General features: G+C 32.1%; 2 protein-coding genes across 2 annotated transcripts; both read left to right on the forward strand.

Moving 5' to 3' along the window:
- The first annotated feature begins 966 nt into the window (after nucleotides 1-966).
- Nucleotides 967-14132, forward strand: LOC127737989 (VWFA and cache domain-containing protein 1-like). The gene is made up of 11 exons (XM_052248970.1): nucleotides 967-1138; nucleotides 1623-1749; nucleotides 2590-2660; nucleotides 3280-3390; nucleotides 5833-6010; nucleotides 6313-6465; nucleotides 6774-6925; nucleotides 10538-10678; nucleotides 11856-11987; nucleotides 12900-13020; nucleotides 14053-14132. The coding sequence occupies exons 1-11, from the start codon at nucleotides 1031-1033 to the stop codon at nucleotides 14130-14132; spliced, it is 1374 nt and encodes a 457-aa protein (XP_052104930.1). The 5' UTR covers nucleotides 967-1030.
- Nucleotides 14133-14819: 687 nt separating this feature from the next.
- On the forward strand, nucleotides 14820-20140 carry LOC127737997 (VWFA and cache domain-containing protein 1-like). Its single transcript, XM_052248982.1, has 8 exons — nucleotides 14820-14898; nucleotides 16944-17141; nucleotides 17581-17694; nucleotides 17885-17990; nucleotides 18525-18707; nucleotides 19345-19404; nucleotides 19751-19832; nucleotides 20052-20140. The coding sequence occupies exons 1-8, from the start codon at nucleotides 14888-14890 to the stop codon at nucleotides 20138-20140; spliced, it is 843 nt and encodes a 280-aa protein (XP_052104942.1). The 5' UTR covers nucleotides 14820-14887.
- Nucleotides 20141-21599: the final 1459 nt, after the last annotated feature.

Below are 21599 nucleotides of genomic sequence, written 5' to 3' on the forward strand. Positions count from 1 at the left end.
CAAAAGGGATTTACATGTTACATGTACTATGTGAAATTTTAGGATTTTATCCAAAAAACAGTTTTTATCCCAAATTCCCAAATACGATAGTGTGAAATGGAAATTGGTAGAAATACAGAAAGATGCATGTATTTTTTCAAATTTTAGTTTAAAGTATTTTTTATGTGATATACAATATAATAAATTTATTTGTTACCCATATTTAATTAAGTGAACTTCACGGTGAAAAAAGGTTTATAGATTTTTCCAAAAACACCCATAAACACTGAATAACATTATCATGATTATAACACTTCAATTTTTTTGTACTGATTGTACAAGACGTCCTTCTTAGAATTAAAAGAAAATGTTTTATCAATTATTCATTTGTCTATTTTCTAAGTTTATTTTTTATGTCTTGTTCCAACTAATTGTAACATGTTAAGTTTGGTGGTGCATACCTGCCAACCTCTGAAACCTTCAAAGAGGGAGATCTCCCTCTCAACTATGACAGCTGAGGGGGAGATTTTGCGCGATCGACATTTTCAAGTTGAATATATGACCTGTTTACGTATTCATCTACAAAACACCAAGTGTCAATAAATATACTTTATTTCTCCAATTTATGGTTATAATCTATACAACAAGGTGTTTTTTTTAGCCTTTTTTAATACTGTGACATAATCTCCAATTTGTTGAAGACAGTTACTATATGGTAGAAGTAGATTACCTCCGAGTCTCATAACTCATAACATTCCATATTTTGATTTTGAAAGTGGGAGATTTTTTACTCTATTAGATGTAACTAAAATATGGTGATGCATATTTTATGATTATTCCCATGTGTCCTTATAGTTTAAACCCTTTAAACTTTGGTTCTTTCTATGCATTGTTATGTATATCAATCCTCGTACACAAATACATGTACACATATTCTTTATTACCTTTATAATACGTAACATGTAGATTTTCATGTTTCAGAGATTGGTATGTGTTCACAGCATCCCCAAAAAAGAAGAATGTTGTCATTGTTGTGGATGAGAGTGGCTCAATGTCAATTCCTAATGGAGGATTTAAACATCCAAATACCACACTGAGAGTTGATATTGCAAAAGATGCAGCAAGAACGGTACTTGAAACCTTCAGTCCTACAGATCATGTAAGTTAGTAAATTGGGTATAAGAATGCCTTTTGAGAGACAGTATTGACAAGAAGTCATGAATTTATAGAATCCTTATACAGTAAAAACCTGACAAAAATCTGTAAAAGGAACATATTTTTGTTTGAATTGTTTTGCATTTGTCATTTCGGGACAGTTTATAGCTTGCTATGCGGTATGATTTTGCTCATTGTTGAAGGCTTGATGGTGACTTTATTATACTTCTACTTCATTTGGTCTCTGTTGGAGTGTTGTCTCATTGGCAATCATACCCCATTCACTTATTTTTTTATTAATAATTTCTGATCAAAATTTTCTGTAAAAAGAGATTTTGATTTGTTTGTTATAATAAGTCATGAACTGAGAAATCCTTATGGTTGTCACTTTAATTTCTAGGTGATACGTTAAATTTTTATGCAACTTTCAATTATTGTTTGTAAGAAATTTTGGTGATTGTACCATATAATTTTATGTTTCATTACAGGTTGGTGTTGTAGCTTTCAGTAACGAACCAAGGAGTCCATCTGGCTGTCATGGAAGCAAAGTAGCCAGAGCTACAGTAGAGAATAAGAAAATCATTCACCAGTTTCTTGATAGTATCAAACCAAAGAGTAAGTAGACAATATAAAGCCACATTTCTAAATAATCTGGCTGACTTATCGAAGACCACTTAGCCAAAACAAAAACAAATTTCATGCCCTATGATAGTAGAGGAACATTCTGTTTTCTGATCTGTGCGTCATCCTTTGTTTTGTCTTTTCAATACCAGGATAGGGTTTTTGGTCTAGGTAGTTTATAATGAAGTTAAAGTCACAACAACTTAATAAACAGGTTCATTATGATGTTAACTTTCTAAATTATATGCCAAATTACGATTTTGACCCCCAATTTCAAAGAACATGGAAATGCCGTTTTGAGAAACCAGTACATTTTCATGGAAAAGTTTTTGGTTAAGGTTGTGATAATGTGAGCAGGGCATGGTGTGTTGTGGACACATGTTCTTGTTTTTCTCTCTTATTTTTTTTTTGCTAAACTTAATCCTCAAACTGTAGTAGCCATTTTATGACTTTGATCTTGTCAAAACACCAAAGAAGATATCATTTTTCATGTAAAAAACACTTGTGAATTCTCACTTGCTTGCCTTTTGTTTGTCATTTTTTTGTAAAATGTACTTTATTTGATATTCTGTTTTGCTAGTAAAACTGTATTTGCAAAAGTCAAACCCCCCATGTGACTTTGGTTGCTCTTCCTATGCATCATTATTATTCTTTGAATGGTACTTGACCTGCTTGGTAGGGGTTAATAGTTTTACACTGATGAAATCAATTATGTACTAATTATTTGTTTAAATGTTTGGACTGTTCAAGTTAAAAGCAATTTGTGATGATGTGTACACTTGTTGTTTTTGGTTACAATGTCTGCATTAATATTTGTTTATTCATTTCTTTTAGAGGACACCTATTATGGAAAAGCATTCAGATCAGCTTTTGGACTGTTGAGAGAAGCAAAACAGCAGACACCAGTATGTATATACATAACATGAGAACAAATAAAGATAAATGTCGCATAGATGTACAAGAGGCGAATTCACTTTTATACTACTCAAGTCAACAGTAATTATAAATATTTTAATTAATGGTTCAAGCAATGAAAAAGATATCATGTTGAAGATAAAGTTAAAACTTCATCAGTTGTACATGTCTTCCAGAAAAGATGGAAGAAAGCCTTTTGTGTTGAATATTCCTGTTTATACATGTTTTGTCAACTGAGAATAGGTAATGGTTCAAAACACTACCGGTACATGTAAAGCACTCAAAATTGCCAAATTTAAAAACCAATTAAAACATACTTTTGCCATGCTTTTGGAGGGTTACACATTCCATTTAATTACGTGCTGACTTCAGATCAGCCTTCTTTTATTCATTATTGTTTGTTTAATATCGATTTTCGTGGATTTTGTGTGTATAGGAGATCCACAATTTTCAATGTTCAATGAAGTATAAATTTTCTATAGATTAGTATGCAGACTTTGGCAAAACCACAAAATCTAATATACACGAAAATACAATTTTTCCTCAATCCACGAAAATTGGTATTGACGAAAATAAATATATCCACAGTACTCATATTCTCTATTACAGGATCAGTTTGAGAACTCCCTAGACATGATACTGTTTTTAACAGATGGAACTCCATCAGAATCTAATATAAACAGTATATTAGAAGAAATTGTTCATGGACAGGACAGCGTGGTAATAACCATATGATAATACACTTTCTTTTTTTCACATGTATAGCAAAATCAGCCATAAAGGCTATAAAAATGTGAAAACAAATCAAATTAAAAAAAAGCATCCTGATTTATGACAAAACAATAATGAAAAACAGAATGACATTATTTACAGATTAAGATTTTGAAATTAGGGTTATTACAAAAAGCTTGCTTGCATTTCACTTGTACACTGCATTTTCAAGAAAATCATTCTTTTGCAGTTGAATTGCTACCAATGAATTAACACGGAAAATGTTTGTTTTTGTAATAGTTTATATATTTGTTGGAGGAAAACTGAAATTAATGGTAACAATAGCCATTTTACTCCCAGAGGTATGGAACTCTGTTGTAAGATTTTTTTTCTCTTAATTTTCTCATAAACCTCTTGGTCAACAATGGCTAAATAATGATACCCATTTATTGTTGCATTTTCTTATCCACCACCTAAGGTAAAATCATTATGGTGTAATGAAAGCAAAACATAAAGAAATAAATTCTTAACAAATAAAAAGAACAAACAAGTTTAAATATAATTGACTTCTGCTGGAAATGTTTTTTTTTTCTAATCTATTAAAGATTGTATATTTCAGAACAACACTATTAAAATTTTTGTGTATGGATTTGGACATGAGATCTTGAATTCCAAGTACCATAGTAAAACAGATTTACTACTAAAGATTGCTGACCAAAACAATCAGAATATGTCCTCCATGTTTGGTATATCAGGTGGCAAACATCTACAGTGGCCAGTATGTATGATAAAGTAGGACATATGGGAAGATTGCTTTATTCTTAAAAATATGGGATAAAAAAAAAGAGGAGGAAACGATGCTCTATTCACTAAAAATTATAAAAGTTTTATGGGTTATGCTTGAAAACTTCGAAACAAAGGTCAGGGTAAAATGGAATAGTGCATTTGTGTAATATTCATCGAAATTGTTCATAAATAAAGTTGAGAATGGAAATGGGGAATGTGTCAAAGAGACAACAACCCGACCAAAGAGCAGGAAACAGCTGAAGGCCACCAATGGGTCTTCAACACAGCAAGAAAATCCCGCACCCTGAGGTGGGTATCAGCTGGCCCCTAAACAAAAATGTGTACATGTCAGGGAAAATGGACATCATACATAACTCAAAAACATATAAATGAACTAAAATAAAAAATCATACAAGACTAACAAAGGCCAGAGGCTCCTGACTTGGGACAGGCGCAAAAATGCGGTGGTTTTAAACATGTTTAGTGAGATCTCAACCCTCCCCTATACCTCTATCCAATGTAGAAAACACAAACTCACAGTAATACGCACAGTAAAACTCAGTTTAAAAGAAGTCCAGCTCCAGACCTCAATTAAACTGATTGAAAGATTATGTCTTCCTCATATGAAAATCAAGCACAATCCCTCCCTTTAGGGGTTTAGTATCATACCATCATAAAATATATGAGAAGAATATAACCCGTATCATGCCAACAACTGGTTTTAGAATAAATGTGTTTATATCCGATGCAAAGACCCTATGAGTGAATCAATATAAATACCAAAATATGCCATCTTTAATGACCTGACAACAGTATAGTAACTATATCCCTTCTGAATAAGTCTGTTTAAAGGTTTGGTTAGCTTTTGAGGTGAATGCTGACATTTTTGTGCTTTGTAAAGAATATTACCATAAAAGATTGGATGTGAAATACCTGAACGTATAAGATGCCTGCATGTTGAATTATATTTACGAATGATGTCCTTGTACCGATGATAAAATTTAATAAATGTTTTGACTAGTTTGTGATATCGAAAACTCTGGTGTAATAATTTTTCAGTTATATGTTATAAAATTACTTACATTTTCAAGCCATTTGGTTTAGTGTTATACAAGAACACTTTGTTAGATATGAATTAAAAGAGATGTAGAATAAATGTCAAGAAGATAGGAAACCTATGACACAGAAAACAAAAAAGAAATCTAGAGGTTTAAAAACAGACGAGTGTCTCTTCCTTAAGTCTAGTGGCTCAGATGATTTTACCTTCTATCAGCTAGTATTATTTTGCAAATACCCTTCTTGAACTTGATTTATCTGTTCCTTATATATAGAATATAGTTTCAAATATTTTGTGGATCAACATAAACAACCAAATAAGAATAAATGTAAATTTCACCACATTTTATGATGTGCAGTTAGATATGAATCAATAAAATTCATGCTGTTAAAAAGAAATCTGAAACAAACATAATGAAATTTTCACCATTCAAATTTGAGGGTTTGCTGGTATTTTTGATCTTGTGAAAATAAGGTGAAGTACTGGTAAAATGAATGTAGGTAGGCAAGTGCGCCAGTTAGAGGAATGTGTTTATAATTAATGTAGTGATCAGAATATATACTTTTATTTAGTCCAATGAATAAGTTAGTTTATCAATTCTATTACAGCAACTTTCAAACCTGAAAGACACTTCTAAACCTATAGGTCCTGTGGGCAACCTGACCATTTTACCAGATGTTGACCCTGAACAACTGAGAAATGTAATGGGAAGTTATTATACAAAGTTTCCTATGTCACAACATACAGATTACAGTATTAGTCTACCACACATAGAAGATAAGTTAGGTAAAGATCTGTGTATGTTACTCATAGTAAAGTTACCACACTAAGATTCCTACAGTAGACAAGAAAGTAACTTTGTTTTAGAATTGTCTATATTACAGATGCCACTAATGTGTCGTATGTAGAATAAAACATGCATCTGGCATACCAAATTATAAGCCTGGTATCTTTTATGAATTTTCACACATGTTTTATGTTTCTTTGTCTAGTTTCCATACTATGGTATTTTACACTAGATAAAGGAGGTTACTTTTTTAATTAGCTGGTAAAGGTATTTCTATATTACACCTGATTTATGATTCCAGGTCTAGTCACCACACTAGGTATTCCCACACTGGACAAGGGAGGTAACTTCTTTGGAGTAGCAGGAATTGATCTATCTCTGTTACTCATGTTTTATGAAGTGGTACATTTTAGACAAGGACAACATGGGTATGGTTTTGTTGTTGGAAACAAGGGTAAATGTAGAAATTTTGTTTATATTTATACACCTATATAAAAAAGGGTTAAAATTCTTATTAAAAAAAGAATATCCAACAGTGAAAAATAATCTTGACATCAACAAAAACATAAGTAGACTTTGGTTTTCTGTGTGGAAAACTTTGCATGAATTTATTTTTCTGTAATACAGTGATATAGTGACCAAAATCAATTGCATTAGTGACTCTTTATAAGATTTATTCTTTCATTATGACAGACATATGGGTACAGCACTTATTATTCCAATGGAAAACACTGTCAATATATTCAATACTTTTTAATATAGGAAAAATTCTGATACATCCCTATATGTCCAATCCTCAGCAGCAGATGAAACAGCCCAGATTCTATGATGTTGACCAGATAGAGCCAGTATTAAGTAATGAAGCTGTATTCAACATAACCAATGGTTTACCAGGACATTTCTACTCAAAAACAGTATGTAATTATACTATGTTACACTTAAAGTTTTACATTTGTGTATAACAACAATAGTCCTATCAGCATTTAACAATGATTTAGGAACTTTCAGTTACCGTAATTTGCTGTGTATAGTACGCAGTTGTGTGTAATACGCACCCCTTTTCATTCCTCCAAAATCGTGAAAAAAAGTAACAAAAAAAATAAAATAAAATAGAAAGATAAAAAAAGAAAATTTAAATAAAAAAAAAATAAAAAAAAGTAAAGTATTTTTTTTTAAGTCTAGTTCACTGTAAAAAGCCTTTAATATGGAACAATTATACCATACATTTATTCTTCATTTAAGTTTATTGAAAGATGAAAATAATAAGATTGATTGTTCAATCAAATAATTTTAAAGTCACAACCAATTAAATGGTAGAGCTTTTATCGTGTAATTAACATTTATTAATTTTATAAAAGTTAAGTTATTAATTAAAGATCCCTTTTGAAATCAATGTTTGTCTAAGCTTGTTCAAGCTGATGCACTGTTCAAAAGAAATAATTAGAATGTTATGGAACAATAGAAATAAGACCTCAAACATTTTAAAAGTTGATTAGCAGTAATTAAAATTTAATGACTCTTTAATCCGATATTTCCTTTTCATTGATCATGTTGATTTAGAGTACTGCATGAGGTTATTATATTGAACACCTGTCAAAAGTTGACATGATTATTCAATTGCTACACACCCATACTTAATTCTTAATTACATTTTATGCTCACTCATGCAGGATGTCACACCATTACTTGTGTATTCAATATAGAAAGGAAAAACACTTTTTTTTAAATTACAAATAAAGAAATAAAATAAAAAACGTATTAACATATACAACAATGAAGAAAAATAAACGATATTAATAAAAAAAAAATCAAAAACCGTCTGTAACTGTGTATGATACGCAACCCCTCTACCAACTTCTTTTTGGGGTAAAAAATGCATACTATACACACCTAAAGACGGTAATATTGTTCACAGCTTTGGGATGAAACTGCTCTGGAGCTAAGGCAGGACTGATTCTAAATAAGACAAACAGCATTTTTTTTGTAACTGAACAGCTGGAAACCATGTTTTAATATAAAGGCAAGATGGAAAAGCTTGAATACTTTGGATTCATATGTTGTTGTGGATACCAATTTTTCCAGGATTGAGGAACAATTGTATTTTTGTGAATATTTCATTCTGGTTTTTGGTTTTTCCAAAGTTAACATACAAGCATATTGAAAATTTTTACTTTTTTTGAACATTTGAATTTGTGGTTTACCTACATCCATGAAATCCATGATAATTGGTATCCCACTAAAAACAGTGAATCCATAGTGTATCAATTAAGGTTTAACAGGTGAATTTAAATAAGTTCAGCCTTCACTAGCATATTTTAATGCCCCCGCCTTCCCAAAATTGGTTTCCGTTCTCTAACTTCAGTTTGCCTCAACCAAATAGTATGAAACTTATACACAATGCTTATTACCACAAAACACAGATCAAGATTGAATTTGGGTGGCGTCACTTCTACCATTCTAGAGTTATGTCCCTTTACAAATCGAAAAATTTCTGAATTTTTCATTTCTGTTCTCTAACTTAAGTTTGCCTAAACCAAATGTTATGAAACTGATACACAATGCTTAGTACCACAAAACTCAGACCAAGTTTGAATTTGGGTAGTGTCACTTTTACCATTCTTGAGTTATGTTCCTTTATAATGTTATATGCAAACGGGGGCATCATCTGTGTCCCATGGACACATTCCCCATTTATTTGATATAAAAATTTACTATGAAAAATACAAGTTAAGAATTTTGTCTAGGAGCAATTACCATCAGAAATTTACAATTTTCTTTATCAGAATGCCTGTTATAAGGAAATGCATTTTTACATTTAAAGGTTACATAATATTTGTTTTGGCACAATCAATGAAGAGAGGGTCATATTTGTGCCAATGGACAACTATTTACCAAAGACCATAGGACACGGATGTAAATAACTATAGGTTGTTATAGGGCCTTCAAAAATGAGCAAATCCATGTTATATAGAAAAAAAGTTATTTGAGCACCATCATGAAATATGCTCATATAATGTTATGTCTGAAATCTGAAGTCAAAGCGTCCTAAAGCAATAATGTCTCGTCAGCAACTTTCCAAGATGAGTTTAAAAGCAGAAAGTATGCATTTCCCTTTCTTAATTGAATCAAATAATACTAAGCTTTACAAGTTGAATAAACATTATTGTCTGAAATTAAAAGCAGTACGTAATTTTTACACAACACGCTGGTTATGGCATAAAATGTCAGGTGATAATAACTGATTCTTGACAGTAATTGGTATACATGTATTTACCAGTAGATAATAATATATTTAAGTAATACAAGTGTTGGTACTCACATTATCAGATCAAAGTTCTTAATTTTATTTCAGTTTTTGTTGAACCTGTGACTTTTGTCACAATACGAGACATAGCGATCCTACATTCCGTCGGCATCGGCGTCACCGTCGTCGTAGGCTTCCACAAATATTCACTCTGTGGTTAAAGTTTTTCAAATTTTAATAACTTTCTTAAACTATCCTGCATTTCAACCAAACTTGGACAGAAGCTTGTTTATGATCATAAGATAGTATCCAGAAGTAAATTTTGTAAAAAAAAAAATCCTGTTTATCCGTATTTTACTTATAAATGGACTTAGTTTTTCTGCCAGTTAACATTACATTCACTCTGTGGTTAAAGTTTTTCAAATTTTAATAACTTTCTTAAACTATCCTAGATTTATACCAAACTGGGACAGAAGCTTGTTTATAATCATAAGATAGTATCCAGAAGAAAATTTTGTATAAAAAAAATCCTGTTTATCTGTATTTTACTCATATATGGACTTAGTTTTTCTGCCTGTTAACATAACATTCACTCTGTGGTTAAAAGTTTTTCGAATTTAAGTAGCTTTCTTAAACTATCCTGGATTTGTACCACACTTGAACAGAAGCTTGTTTGTGATCATAAGATAGTATTCAAGAGTAAATTTTGTTAAAAAAAAATCCTGTTTATCTGTATATTACTTATAAATGGACTTAGTTTTTCTGCCAGTTAACATTACATTCACTCTGTGTTTAAAGTTTTTCAAATTTTAATAACTTTCTTAAACTATCCTGGATTTGTACCAAACTTGGAAAGAAGCTTGTTTATGATCAAAAGCTAGTATCTAGAAGGAAATTTGTAAAAATTTATTTCCTGTTTTTCCGTATATTACTTATAAATGGACTTAGTTTTATTCCAGTTAACATTACGTACAGTCTGCAGTTAAAGTTTTTAAAACATTTATTAGATTCATAAACCTTCTTGGATTTTTACCAAACTTGAACAGAACTTCTTACAATCAAAAGATAGTATCTAGAGGAAAATTTTTAATACTTTTTTCCCCATTTTTGTTGAGCCTGCGACTAACAGCAAAAGTAGGCGAGACACTGGGTTCCGCGGAACCCTTACAAATTTTTAATATATTAGTTATAATACAAAATATTGCCATTATTTTTCTCACAATTTTGTAAAACGTCATCTTAGTTGCAGCAGTCAGAAAATATTTCTGTTGATTTATTGTAGGCTACTTTCTGGAAAACACCAGAAATTCAAGGATCAAAACCTGCAACATTTTACTATAGGCCTATTCTCCATTTCCATGGAAATTATTCTGTTGTCTTGGTGATATTTGATGAGGATATTGAAGAGTTGAGGGCAGATGAGGTAACTCTCTGTAGATTTAATATTTCCTTGTTTACATTTATTTTTAAAACTTTTAATTCACTGTTTTGAAGGAAATTTCTCTCGAGATGTGTATAAGTATTCTATAGAATGTTAATACTTGCCAACTTTTCAAGAACTCCATGGGGGATTTTAAGCACAAGAGCTCCTAATATATTGTCATAGGTGTTTTTAATCTAATACTACTAGAACTCACCCGCGACATTGCTGGTCCGTGTCTAAATTAAAGTACCTATGCCTTGTTTTTAGCCTGGATTTTTAGTATTCGTATTGTCATCTGATAAAATCATGCTGATTGTAAGGTGCTCTCTGCTTTCAAATATTTCTGTTTTACCCCGTCCTGATTTCCTTACTACAATACACTTAATATAAACTAAATTTGATTTGTAACTAATTAACCAAATTAATGGTAGTATTGAGGTGGAAGAAAAGAGACTTGTTAGATAGTGTACTATATTGTAACATAGATATAAAATTACTACTGGAAGAATTCCATGTTCTCCTGATAGAGGAGGGATTTACAGAAGGTAACAGGTAACCGGAAACTACATGTGACATATACTATTGGTATTGGTATTGGATTTGACCCAGAACTTGTTAATTATGTGAAAAACAAAAGGGCCTGGAATGGTGTAATTTTTAAACAACACCATTGTCCTATATAAGTTATATATAAAGTTGGAATTCTTCGATTCGTCGTTTTTTGCGTCATGCCGGCTAAAAAATTGGACCTCGTTATTTTAGTAGTATAGATATTGTTAGAATGAGTATGTTTTTTGCTGAAATACCCTTTTAACTCATTTGAATTCCTATTTTGAGGTTTTCAGTTTTTATAATAAAGAATTCCAAAATTCAGGTCAACACCTCTCATGTGGGAAATCCCCCATAAATCATGAAAGTTGGCAGGTCTGAATTTTTAGGAATTTAAAAATTTGCATGTCTGATAAATTTTCAGAGGTCCCACCGAATTGTAGAACACATCTGTTGATTTAATTTTGTGATTTGTTTTTAGCTCTTTGGTTAAGTTTATTTTCCATTTACATCTTAAGAAGAGAATTTTGATTAACATCTTGTAAATGTAAATTGGCTTATGTATTTTCTGCAAAAAAGGCAAATTTGTGCCACATGATAACGATTTAATTTAAGCATTCTGTTTCAGGATATAGAAAAAGGAGAATTTCCAAGTTTTATTTATCATCGTATGGATCTTTATGATAATGATACACTGAATAACTCTGACTTTTGTACTAGAGATAACAGTGTAGTCTTGACAAAAAATGCAACAGTCAAGGTGAGACATATACCATAGGGGTGTAGTTAAGGCAAGATTTGTGTATACACCAATATTGTAACTGGGGTATAGACAATAGTTTACACTTCTTTTTTGTAATAGGGGTATAGAAATACAATTGTATTTAAGTAGCTAGGTTTCTTGAACTTGTGTGTCTGACAATTTAACTCATGGTGATTGGTTGGCCATCTGACTGCTGGATATATAAATACAAAGCCATATGATTAATGGTGTGGTAACATCCAATATTGTTGTATTATTTTCATGTGAAACCCATATAATGTGTAGAAGCAATCCTCTATAAAGAAAATTCTATTAGGAAATGCCAGCTCTTGTACATTGTACCAACTGGGATATTTATAGTGGTATACTCCATTTGCAAGTCCTACAAGAATGTTGCTGCATAGATTTGGAAAGTTAATATCTTTACTGCTGATATTACTGGTTTTCTTAGTAGATTTTAATTTAGTATAAAATTATTATTTAATTACAAATGACAGTGAACCAATGCTTGGTAAATATTCAGTACGATAGAATCCCTAAAGTGGATACCTCGGTTATGCAGGGTTTTCTTGTTCATGTTTACTTCCATACATGTATATACTTTCACTTTCTATTTATATACTCACAATGGTTACATTGTGACGTAATTTATGCATACCCTATTTTGTACTTCAAACGCAATTTTCTGTATTGTTTTTATCCTGATGACAGTGCCCTAGGCACCGAAACATGTCCATCTCATCAAATTACTGCAGCAATCCCTAAAGTGTTGTTGCTATAACTGCTTTTCAAAAGTTTTATTTGTTTAAGATATATACATAATAAATTAATAAATTGCAATCAGTAGTAAATTTGATATGTTGAAAGCTTTTGTCAGAAAGTGACATTTACTATTTTTGGTGTTTTTAGTTTGCCCCAAGTGTTTATTCTAATCCAGTGAAAAGTTTGGAGTATGAGCAGAATAACAAAAATAGAAGTTATCCTTTCTATCAACACTACAGAAATGCTAGATTGTTCTCTAAGAATGCAGGTAAATTACCTAGTCTATCAGTACTACAGAAATGCTAGATTGTTCTCTAGAATGCAGGTAAATTACCTAGTCTATCAGTACTACAGAAATGCTAGATTGTTCTCTAGAATGCAGGTAAATTACCTAGTCTATCAGTACTACAGATATGCTAGATTGTTCTCTAAGAATGCAGGTAAATTACCTAGTCTATCAGTACTACAGATATACTAGATTGTTCTCTAAGAATGCAGGTAAATTACCTAGTCTATCAGTACTACAGATATGCTAGATTGTTCTCTAAGAATGCGGTTAAATTACCTAGTCTTATCAGTACTACAGATACGCTAGCATCTTTTCATGAAATGCATGTAAATTACTGAATCTCAGTACTACAATCAAGATGATGATTATGATTCCAGTGGCAAGTCAAATGTATATTCAGGATGAGAACATGTTAATGTGATATGAATATAAACCCTGCTTTGTACTAGACTGACACCTTGAGTCTGGTATTTAACATGTTAGTTCACAAGATAACAGTCTGCAGGAAAACATGTCACCCTACACAGAGACATTATTCTGACTCTTAACCAACAGTCTTTGCTCCTTATTGCTGAGAGCTTAATGCCAAGAGCTCAATGCTGACAGCTTAGCAGAGAAGCAGCAAATTCCAGTTTTCAAAAGTTTTTTGGTTTGACCTGGCAGGGTATCTAACCCAGGACCTCCTGCACTTGAGGCAAGCAATCTATGACGAACCCAACAAGGCAGTTTAGAATGCAAAAAGTTTGTACATAGCATAACATAATAACCAGTGTAAATTTTTCACACTTTGGTGAACAGTAAAAAATCTCACTTGTTGACACAATAATGTTTTGAAGCATTACTTAGACATTTACACACATACCAAAATATGAACACTCCTCAGAAACAATGTAAAACTGACAAGAGAAGATTTAGATTTAAAAAAATAAATGAGTATGATTTTCTATGGACAGATATACACCAGTCTGCCTCTAATGACATTGTATTAACCGATATAACCTCTATTGACAGATATACACCAGTCTGCCTCTAATGACATTGTATTAACCGATATAACCTCTATTGACAGATATACACCAGTCTGCCTCTAATGACATTGTATTAACCGATAAAACCTCTATTGACAGATATACACCAGTCTGCCTCTAATGACATTGTATTAACAGATATAACATCTATTGACAAATATACACCAGTGTGCCTCTAATGACATTGTATTAACCGATATAACCTCAATTAACAGATATATATAGATTCCACCACTGCAACAAGTGTGTTACTATATTTCTCCACTCGAGACAGTTAAATTTTAATATTTAAAGCGCGAGGCTTGCCGAGCTTTTTAAATAATAAATATTTAACTGTTGCGAGTGGAGAAATATCGTAATACACGAGTTATAGTTGGGGAATCTGTTTTTCTAATGATTTTTATCCTTCCTTTTCAAAGATTTGCAGAAAGTTGTGTTCTTTATATGTGACGTCATCAGGCATGGTTGCCTTTTTTCATGACGTCACAATAGGAAAATTTAGAAGAAACCAAGAAAATTTGACGTCATAATCAAATTTTGACCAATCATTTGCCGAGAACAGATATTTCACTAGTGAGGAGAATATTTTTCACACACCGATCAAGAAATGTGAAAATAGCACAAAAATTAGAGAAACACCAGTCTGCCTCTATTGACATTGTATTAACCGATATAAATTCTGTTGACAGATATACACCAGTCTGCCTCTAATGACATTGTATTAACAGATATAACCTCTATTGACAGATATACACCAGTCTGCTTCTAATGACATTGTATTAACCAATATTACAGACCAAGTATGGGCAAAAGATGATATGATATGGAGGTACAATATTTCTCTTCTTTATTGTAATAATAACTTAGTTAAAGTCCATCTTTAAGCAATGATCTAACTATCTATCATTATAATTCATCAGTAGGGATATACTGGAATTGCTTGGTGAGTCTGTCTTTACAATTCTTATTTTATGTGGTGCCTTAAGTTTGTAATGCTTGTCATCACCCCTGGTTTTTGGTGGGTTCGAGTTAGCTAAAGCTTGAGATTTCTATGTGTTTTATATACTTTTGTTGTCTCACCTTGACGGAGTCGAAAAGCAAGTCATAGGTATGCTGTTTCCAGCATCGCAGTCGGCGGCAGCGGATGCATCAACAATGTATTAGTTTGTGATAAGGTCTAGTTTATAGTGAACCACTAGTGGTAGGTCAATGATATTTGGTATGCAGTTGTATTAGCATTGGCACATCTCATTACCATGGAGATTATTTGGCCTCACCCCCTCAGTCATGGTCTATTGACTGAAACTTTTACTTAGTTTACATGTATTAGTTTGTGATTAGGTCAGTTTCAGGGGAACCAATAGTGGTAGCTCAATGATATTTGGCATGCAGTTGTATTAGCATTGGCATATTTCCATAGAAATTATTTGGCCCTGCCCCCTCATTCATGGTTCATTGACTTTGAAATTTTTTATAATTTACATGTTAAAGTATTGCTATCTTAATTTCAACACTTGCATTTTACTATCAAAATAACAAAAAAGGCCAGACATATCTCTGTGTTAACATATATGTCCTTTGGTTTGTTTTTCATTTTTTGCAGTGGCGTGGTTAGTTTGTTATCGACTTATTATCCCGATGGTATCTTCCGCCTGTCTTGTCAAGAACTAAGTCATACTTTACCAAACAGTTATCCACAATTTGAAGATAGAAGTTGACTCAATCAAATTTCTTGAAGAATAACAACACAGATAATACTTGTATTGAAATGCTGTTTTGAAAACATCTTTTATTTCTAGCATCATGCAGTCAAGGTCATTTTTCACAATTATTCAAGGCATTGTCATGACCTTGACCTAAGATCATATGTGGCAAAGTTACTTCTGATGTAATGGCAAATGTTGTTCAGTTCATAACTTTGTGCTGTTGGCTTAGATCTCATTAATATTTCACAGATGTTAGCTATAATTGACACATATATATTATGACCCAAGCATGTTTTCTAATTTTGAATAAAATCACATAAAGAAGTCAAGGGGTTACTCAAATATTTATGTCCATACCACAGTAGTGTAAGTTGCCTTCTTAAATCTAAGCAATACTGTAAAATGTGGGCTATAATTAATTAATGGTAATAAGGGCATGTTTTAGTCATGATTTTGGCCTCTATGTAATATCCTGAAGTCCAAAGTGACTAATGTGAACCGTTATTAATTACTGATGTTTTAGTCATGATTTTGGCCCCTTTGTCATATCTTTAAGTCCAAAGTAACTGATTCCTATATTGAAATAACACTTCTCCTTTGTATTACAAAGCAAATAGGAAATTAATATTTGCACACAGGTCTCATCTGCCAAGAAATATGAATACGAATACGAAATATTGAAAGCTTTATTTAGATTTGGTATAGTTACAAACTACAAAACATGACCTGTACATAGCTTTTAACCAAAGACATACAAACATATATAACAATATAAAAAGCATAATCATGCAAGCAAACTAAAAATAGGGAAGCACATATAAAAGTAAGAACAGCACAAGCATGGCAAAGCAAATTATATATGCTAGCATAACTGTAAATGAGCAAAGTAATGTAAAATAAGCACAGTGAAAAAAAAAAGAAAGCTAATCTACTTGCAGAACAGGAACATTCCCAGCCATTCCAGGACTGTACAAGCCATCCTGAAATGGTTCAGAAGACTGTTCCACAATGTGGCAGCAGCAAATTTAATTTTTTTCTTACTGTAAGTGGAAGTTTCAACATGTGAATGATTTTTAACTGTGTCTAAGCCACATAAAAATAAAATAAACAATGTTGAGAATGACTATCTAACACTGCCTTTGTTTATGTGTGTATTATTTTGTTATAGATATTTAGGAACAGAAAACGGATTTTTCAAGATTTTTCCAGGAACAATGCTGTCTGATATCCATTACGATCCAAGGGATGATATTTGGTATAGAAAAGCTGCCGAAAATCCTAACAAGTATGTCTTCATTGACATGGGAACGCCACAACAAAATACTTCCTTATATGTAACCATGGCAAAGGTGTTTTATCAGACAAGGTACTATACTTCAGCGGAATCAGACAATTATTTATTTTCATATGTACCCACAATTTGCTCAAATTAAAATAATTGCTTTTTGTGATTTTCTGGAAATCTATTTCTTACACAAAATTTTGGACAGGTGTGTAAAGTTAAATTACTTTTTTCTGTTGAGAACTAGCGGCCTTAGATTTGAATTATAAAAATTGTGCATTTATCTATCAAATATTCAATAATTGACATATATTTCTGACTAGTTCAAATGCAATTTGAAGATCACATAAGGATGGATGATGTAAGATTACTTTGCACTTTGATAATATCTATTTTCAAGGATCTGCCATCAACGCCATTTTTTAAAATGAAAATTAAGACAAGTGGTGACAGGCACATGGATATGTGGTGGGGTTACTTTTAAACAAATTCATCCTAAAAATATCTTATTTTATGTTTCAAGCAATGGTTCAGTGAGTGGAGTTGTAGCAGCAGATATGAGCAGACGTCAATTTTCTACAATCCTCACAAACATAATGACTTCCTGTTTACACTGTTATATTGTGGATGACGCTGGGTAAAATCAATTATGAAGTTATATTACAAAATTGATAAAATGTTGCAGTCTATAAAATTTATTGTAAAGAATTGACCTTAAAATATCCTGACTATAATTTAAAGGACAATCTAATTTTTTTTTCTTTAACTACATCTTTATATTTAGCATACTATTTTTTGAAACGTCATAAAGCAACTATTTTCTTCAGATATGTAATTGGACAAGCCATTGCAAGTAAGGATTTAAAAAGGTCTCATATAACACAAGTAGCAGGTCCAGTCAGCTTTCTCTTGATGAAACAAGGATTTCTGAAGGTAACAACTGTTGAAAACTGTTCTGTTCATACAAATCACAGTAAATTAAGACTTGTCAACTGAACAAGTACTTTGAGCTTGCTTTGAATAATTGCAAACAGTCGATGAATACTTTTAACTATATATCTCAACAATTCTTTGCATCTTTTGATAAGGTCTGATTTAGTTCTGTTTCTCATATTGACAAGCTGTTGTCAACTTTAATAATGATATTTCTCAAGTATATTTTTGCTCACTTGGCCGGTAATACCAGTGAGAACCATTGCCATCATTTCACATCCTTTGATTTGTCATCCATTATCTGGCAAAAAGTATTAACCTTGGTTGCTGACAACAATAAGTAAATTAAAGTGAACCTAAGAAATATTAAAATAGATTAGTTGAATAATAGCTAAACTTTTACCATTATGGAAATAGGCAAGAGTGATCTGTTTATAAAAATTTTAAATAGTTTCATAGGCAACTTAGTTCATGGGAAACATATACTGATTAAAGTCAGAACAATCAATTATATACATGTGTTTTATTTTTCAGCCAGAGGTATGTATGGATGCAACTTCTGGAGTGAAAAGGCTTGCCTACAGATTAGATCTAGGTCGAAAGTGGTCCTTGATTAGAAAAGCTGGTTGTCATGACTACACTCTAATGACTATAAATAATACAAATTTGTACCTTCTGAGATACCAAGCAGATAAATGTTTTTCTTTGGATGTAGGGGTAAGTTTTTAAAACAATCATCAACTTAATTGTGGGGCCTCGGTGGCCGAGTGGTCTAAGTAGTTACTACTGTAATCACTAGCCAGTCAACGCTGAGGTTGTGAGTTCGAACCGCGCTCTTGCGGGTGCACTCGACTCCAATCTGAAATGACTAGGATTGTCAGTTTTCCTATCGAAGGTCGGTGGTTTTCTCCGGGCACTCCGGCTTCCTCCACCAATAAAAACTGGCCGCCACGAAATAGCCCAAAAGCGGTGCTTAAAAGTGGCGTTAAAACACCAAAAATCAAATCAACCTAATTGTTTTAATTGGAGTGCCATTGATGAGTCTTATGTCTGGCATACAAAATTATGAGCCTGGTATCAAAATTGTGGATTTATGGTTAAGTCTGATAGATATGTCAAATATGTGCACTTAGTTTAAAACTAACAACATCAAACTATGGACTACCATTAACTTTAAAAAATCAATATTAGATTTGATTTTTTTTAAATTGCAAAATATAATATGTATGGGGTTTGGCAATTAGATGTGGGAAATAAAAGGCGAACACAGTACCCTCTGTTAACTCTTCTTTAAATAACTAATATAAAAATAAGGAGGATTTATATCTTATTTTTAAAAACTTTTTTTTTTCAGACTTGCAATTGTCAAGAAAAGTGTTTGCGGTGTAATAATCAAATGGATTCAATGTGCCAGGTTTGTGTTATAGCATACATTTATTTTTTTTAAGTCTGTAATAAACAGAAATTTTAAGTTTGTATTCAGTCATACACAAGGTTACAAAATATGTTTGTTAAGTCAAAGTTATGACATCATAAATTAAAAGTTGTAATGAAACAATATGAATTTGTGTTAATTAAATTAATTTTATAAGTTTTCTATAGAGATAGTAATGTTATTCTTAGTTTGTGAATTTTCAGGTACATAGTCAATTCCATGTGAAATAATTTCTTTATCAAAATTATTTGCATATAAAAGTCTCAAGTTTGGATATGATCTGTAAATATATTAGCATGCTTTATGTGTATCTTCACGGTTTCAGTGTCCTTGTACTTGTGTTAACAGAACTACAGATAACTGTAATAGTAGTTTTACTATGACTCAAGGCTATGCTCCATGTAGAGGTAAATATTCTGAGTAAAGTTTGACTCGATAGTTCTCAAGTGATAGAAAATTAGCCAAAGTCAATAAATGGATCAATGATTTAAGAAAATTAAGGGTTTTGTTAATAGTAAAAAACTAAAAACTTCAGCAACAGTGGTATATTATTTTTAACTTGAGTAGAAATATATTCTATTAAATCTTCTGCACATGAACGAAACACACTTTGTTTTGTTTTACAGAAAGACTGAGACATTGGAAGACAGTTAAGGCTATCAATCTTCATCAGTCAAACATAACAGAATGTCAACCACAGTGTCCCTCATTGTAAGTGTTAAAATCTTTCATAATCAAAATGTCAGTCACAATGGCCCTCATTGTAAGTGTTAATATCTCTGAGTTCTAAAGTCAGCCACATTGTCCCTCACTGCACGTGTTAACATCTCAGATTTCTAATGTCAGTCACAATGTTACTCATTGTAAGTGTTAAATTCTCAGAATCGGAATGTCATCCACAATGTTACTCACTGTAAGTGTTAAATTCTCAGAGTCAGAATGTCAGCCACAATGTTATTCACTGTAAGTGTTAAATTCTCATAGTCAGAATGTCAGCCACAATGTTGCTCACTGTAAATGTTAACGTCTCAGAGTCAGAATGTCAGCCACAATGTTACTCACTATAAATGTTAACATATCAGAGTCAGAATGTCAGACACAATGATACTCATAGTAAGTGTTAAATTCTCAGAGTCAGAATGTCATCCACAATGTTACTCACTGTAAGTGTTAACATCTCGAGTCAGAATGTCAGTAACAAAGTTACTCGATATAAATGTTAACATCTCAAGAGTCATGACCTCAGAGTCAGAATGTCATCCACAGTGTTACTCATTGTAAGTGTTAACATGTCAGAGTTAGAATGTCAGTAACAATGTTACTCGATATAAATGTTAACATCTCAGAGTCAGAATGTCAGCCACAATGATACTCACTGTAAGTGTTAAATTCTCAGAGTCAGAATGTCAGCCACAATGTTAACTCACTGTGAGTGTTAACATCTCAGAGTCAGAATGTCAGCCACAATGTTACTGTTAATGTTAACATCTCATAGTCAGAATGTCATCCACAAAGTTAATCATTGTAAGTGTTAACATCTCATAGTCAGAATATCATCCACAGTGTAACTCATTCTAAGTTTTTATACGACCGCAAAAAAAATTTTGGGATCGTATATTGGTATGACGTTGGCGTTGTCATCGGCGGCGGCGTTGGTGTCGTTGGTGTCTGAAGACACATTGGTTTTCGCACTATAACTTTAGTTTAAGTGAATGGATCTCTATGAAATTTTACCATAAAGTTAAATACCACAAAAGGAAGGTTGGGATTGATTTTGGGGGTTATGGTACCAACAGTTAAGGAATTAGGGGCGCCAAAAAGGGGCCAAAAATAAGCATTTTCTAGTTTCCAGACAATAACTTGTGGAACGGTGTATGGATCTCTCTGAAATTATACCACAAGTTTCCATACCACAAAGGGATGGTTAGGATTTGCTTTGGGGGGTTATGGCTCAAACCGTTTAGGAATTAGGGGCAAAAAAGGGGGAAAAACAAGGTTGTCCTGGTTAATGGACAAATACTTTAGTACAAAACATAATTTAAAGCAGTGTAAGGGAGATAAATCAAATACATCATTTGAATTACCTCCCTTACACTGCTTTTAAATTATGTATAAAGTAATGGTTAATGAACAATTAAGACAATTTAAAAGCAGTGTAAGGGAGGTTATTCAAA

Source organism: Mytilus californianus, unplaced genomic scaffold, assembly GCF_021869535.1.
Source record: "Mytilus californianus isolate M0D057914Y unplaced genomic scaffold, xbMytCali1.0.p SCAF_1, whole genome shotgun sequence".
NCBI lineage: Eukaryota > Metazoa > Mollusca > Bivalvia > Mytilida > Mytilidae > Mytilus > Mytilus californianus.

Bases quoted from the DNA above. Each gene is read 5' to 3' on its own strand.
- LOC127737989 (XM_052248970.1), top strand. From the start codon at position 1,031: ATGTCAATTCCTAATGGAGGATTTAAACATCCAAATACCACACTGAGA. The intron at 6,926-10,537 runs GTATGTAATTAT...GATTTATTGTAG, and splicing joins GACATTTCTACTCAAAAACA to GCTACTTTCTGGAAAACACC. The intron at 11,988-12,899 runs GTGAGACATATA...TGGTGTTTTTAG, and splicing joins CAAAAAATGCAACAGTCAAG to TTTGCCCCAAGTGTTTATTC.
- LOC127737997 (XM_052248982.1), top strand. The intron at 17,142-17,580 runs GTACTATACTTC...TTATGTTTCAAG, and splicing joins AAGGTGTTTTATCAGACAAG to CAATGGTTCAGTGAGTGGAG. The intron at 17,991-18,524 runs GTAACAACTGTT...TTTATTTTTCAG, and splicing joins TGAAACAAGGATTTCTGAAG to CCAGAGGTATGTATGGATGC.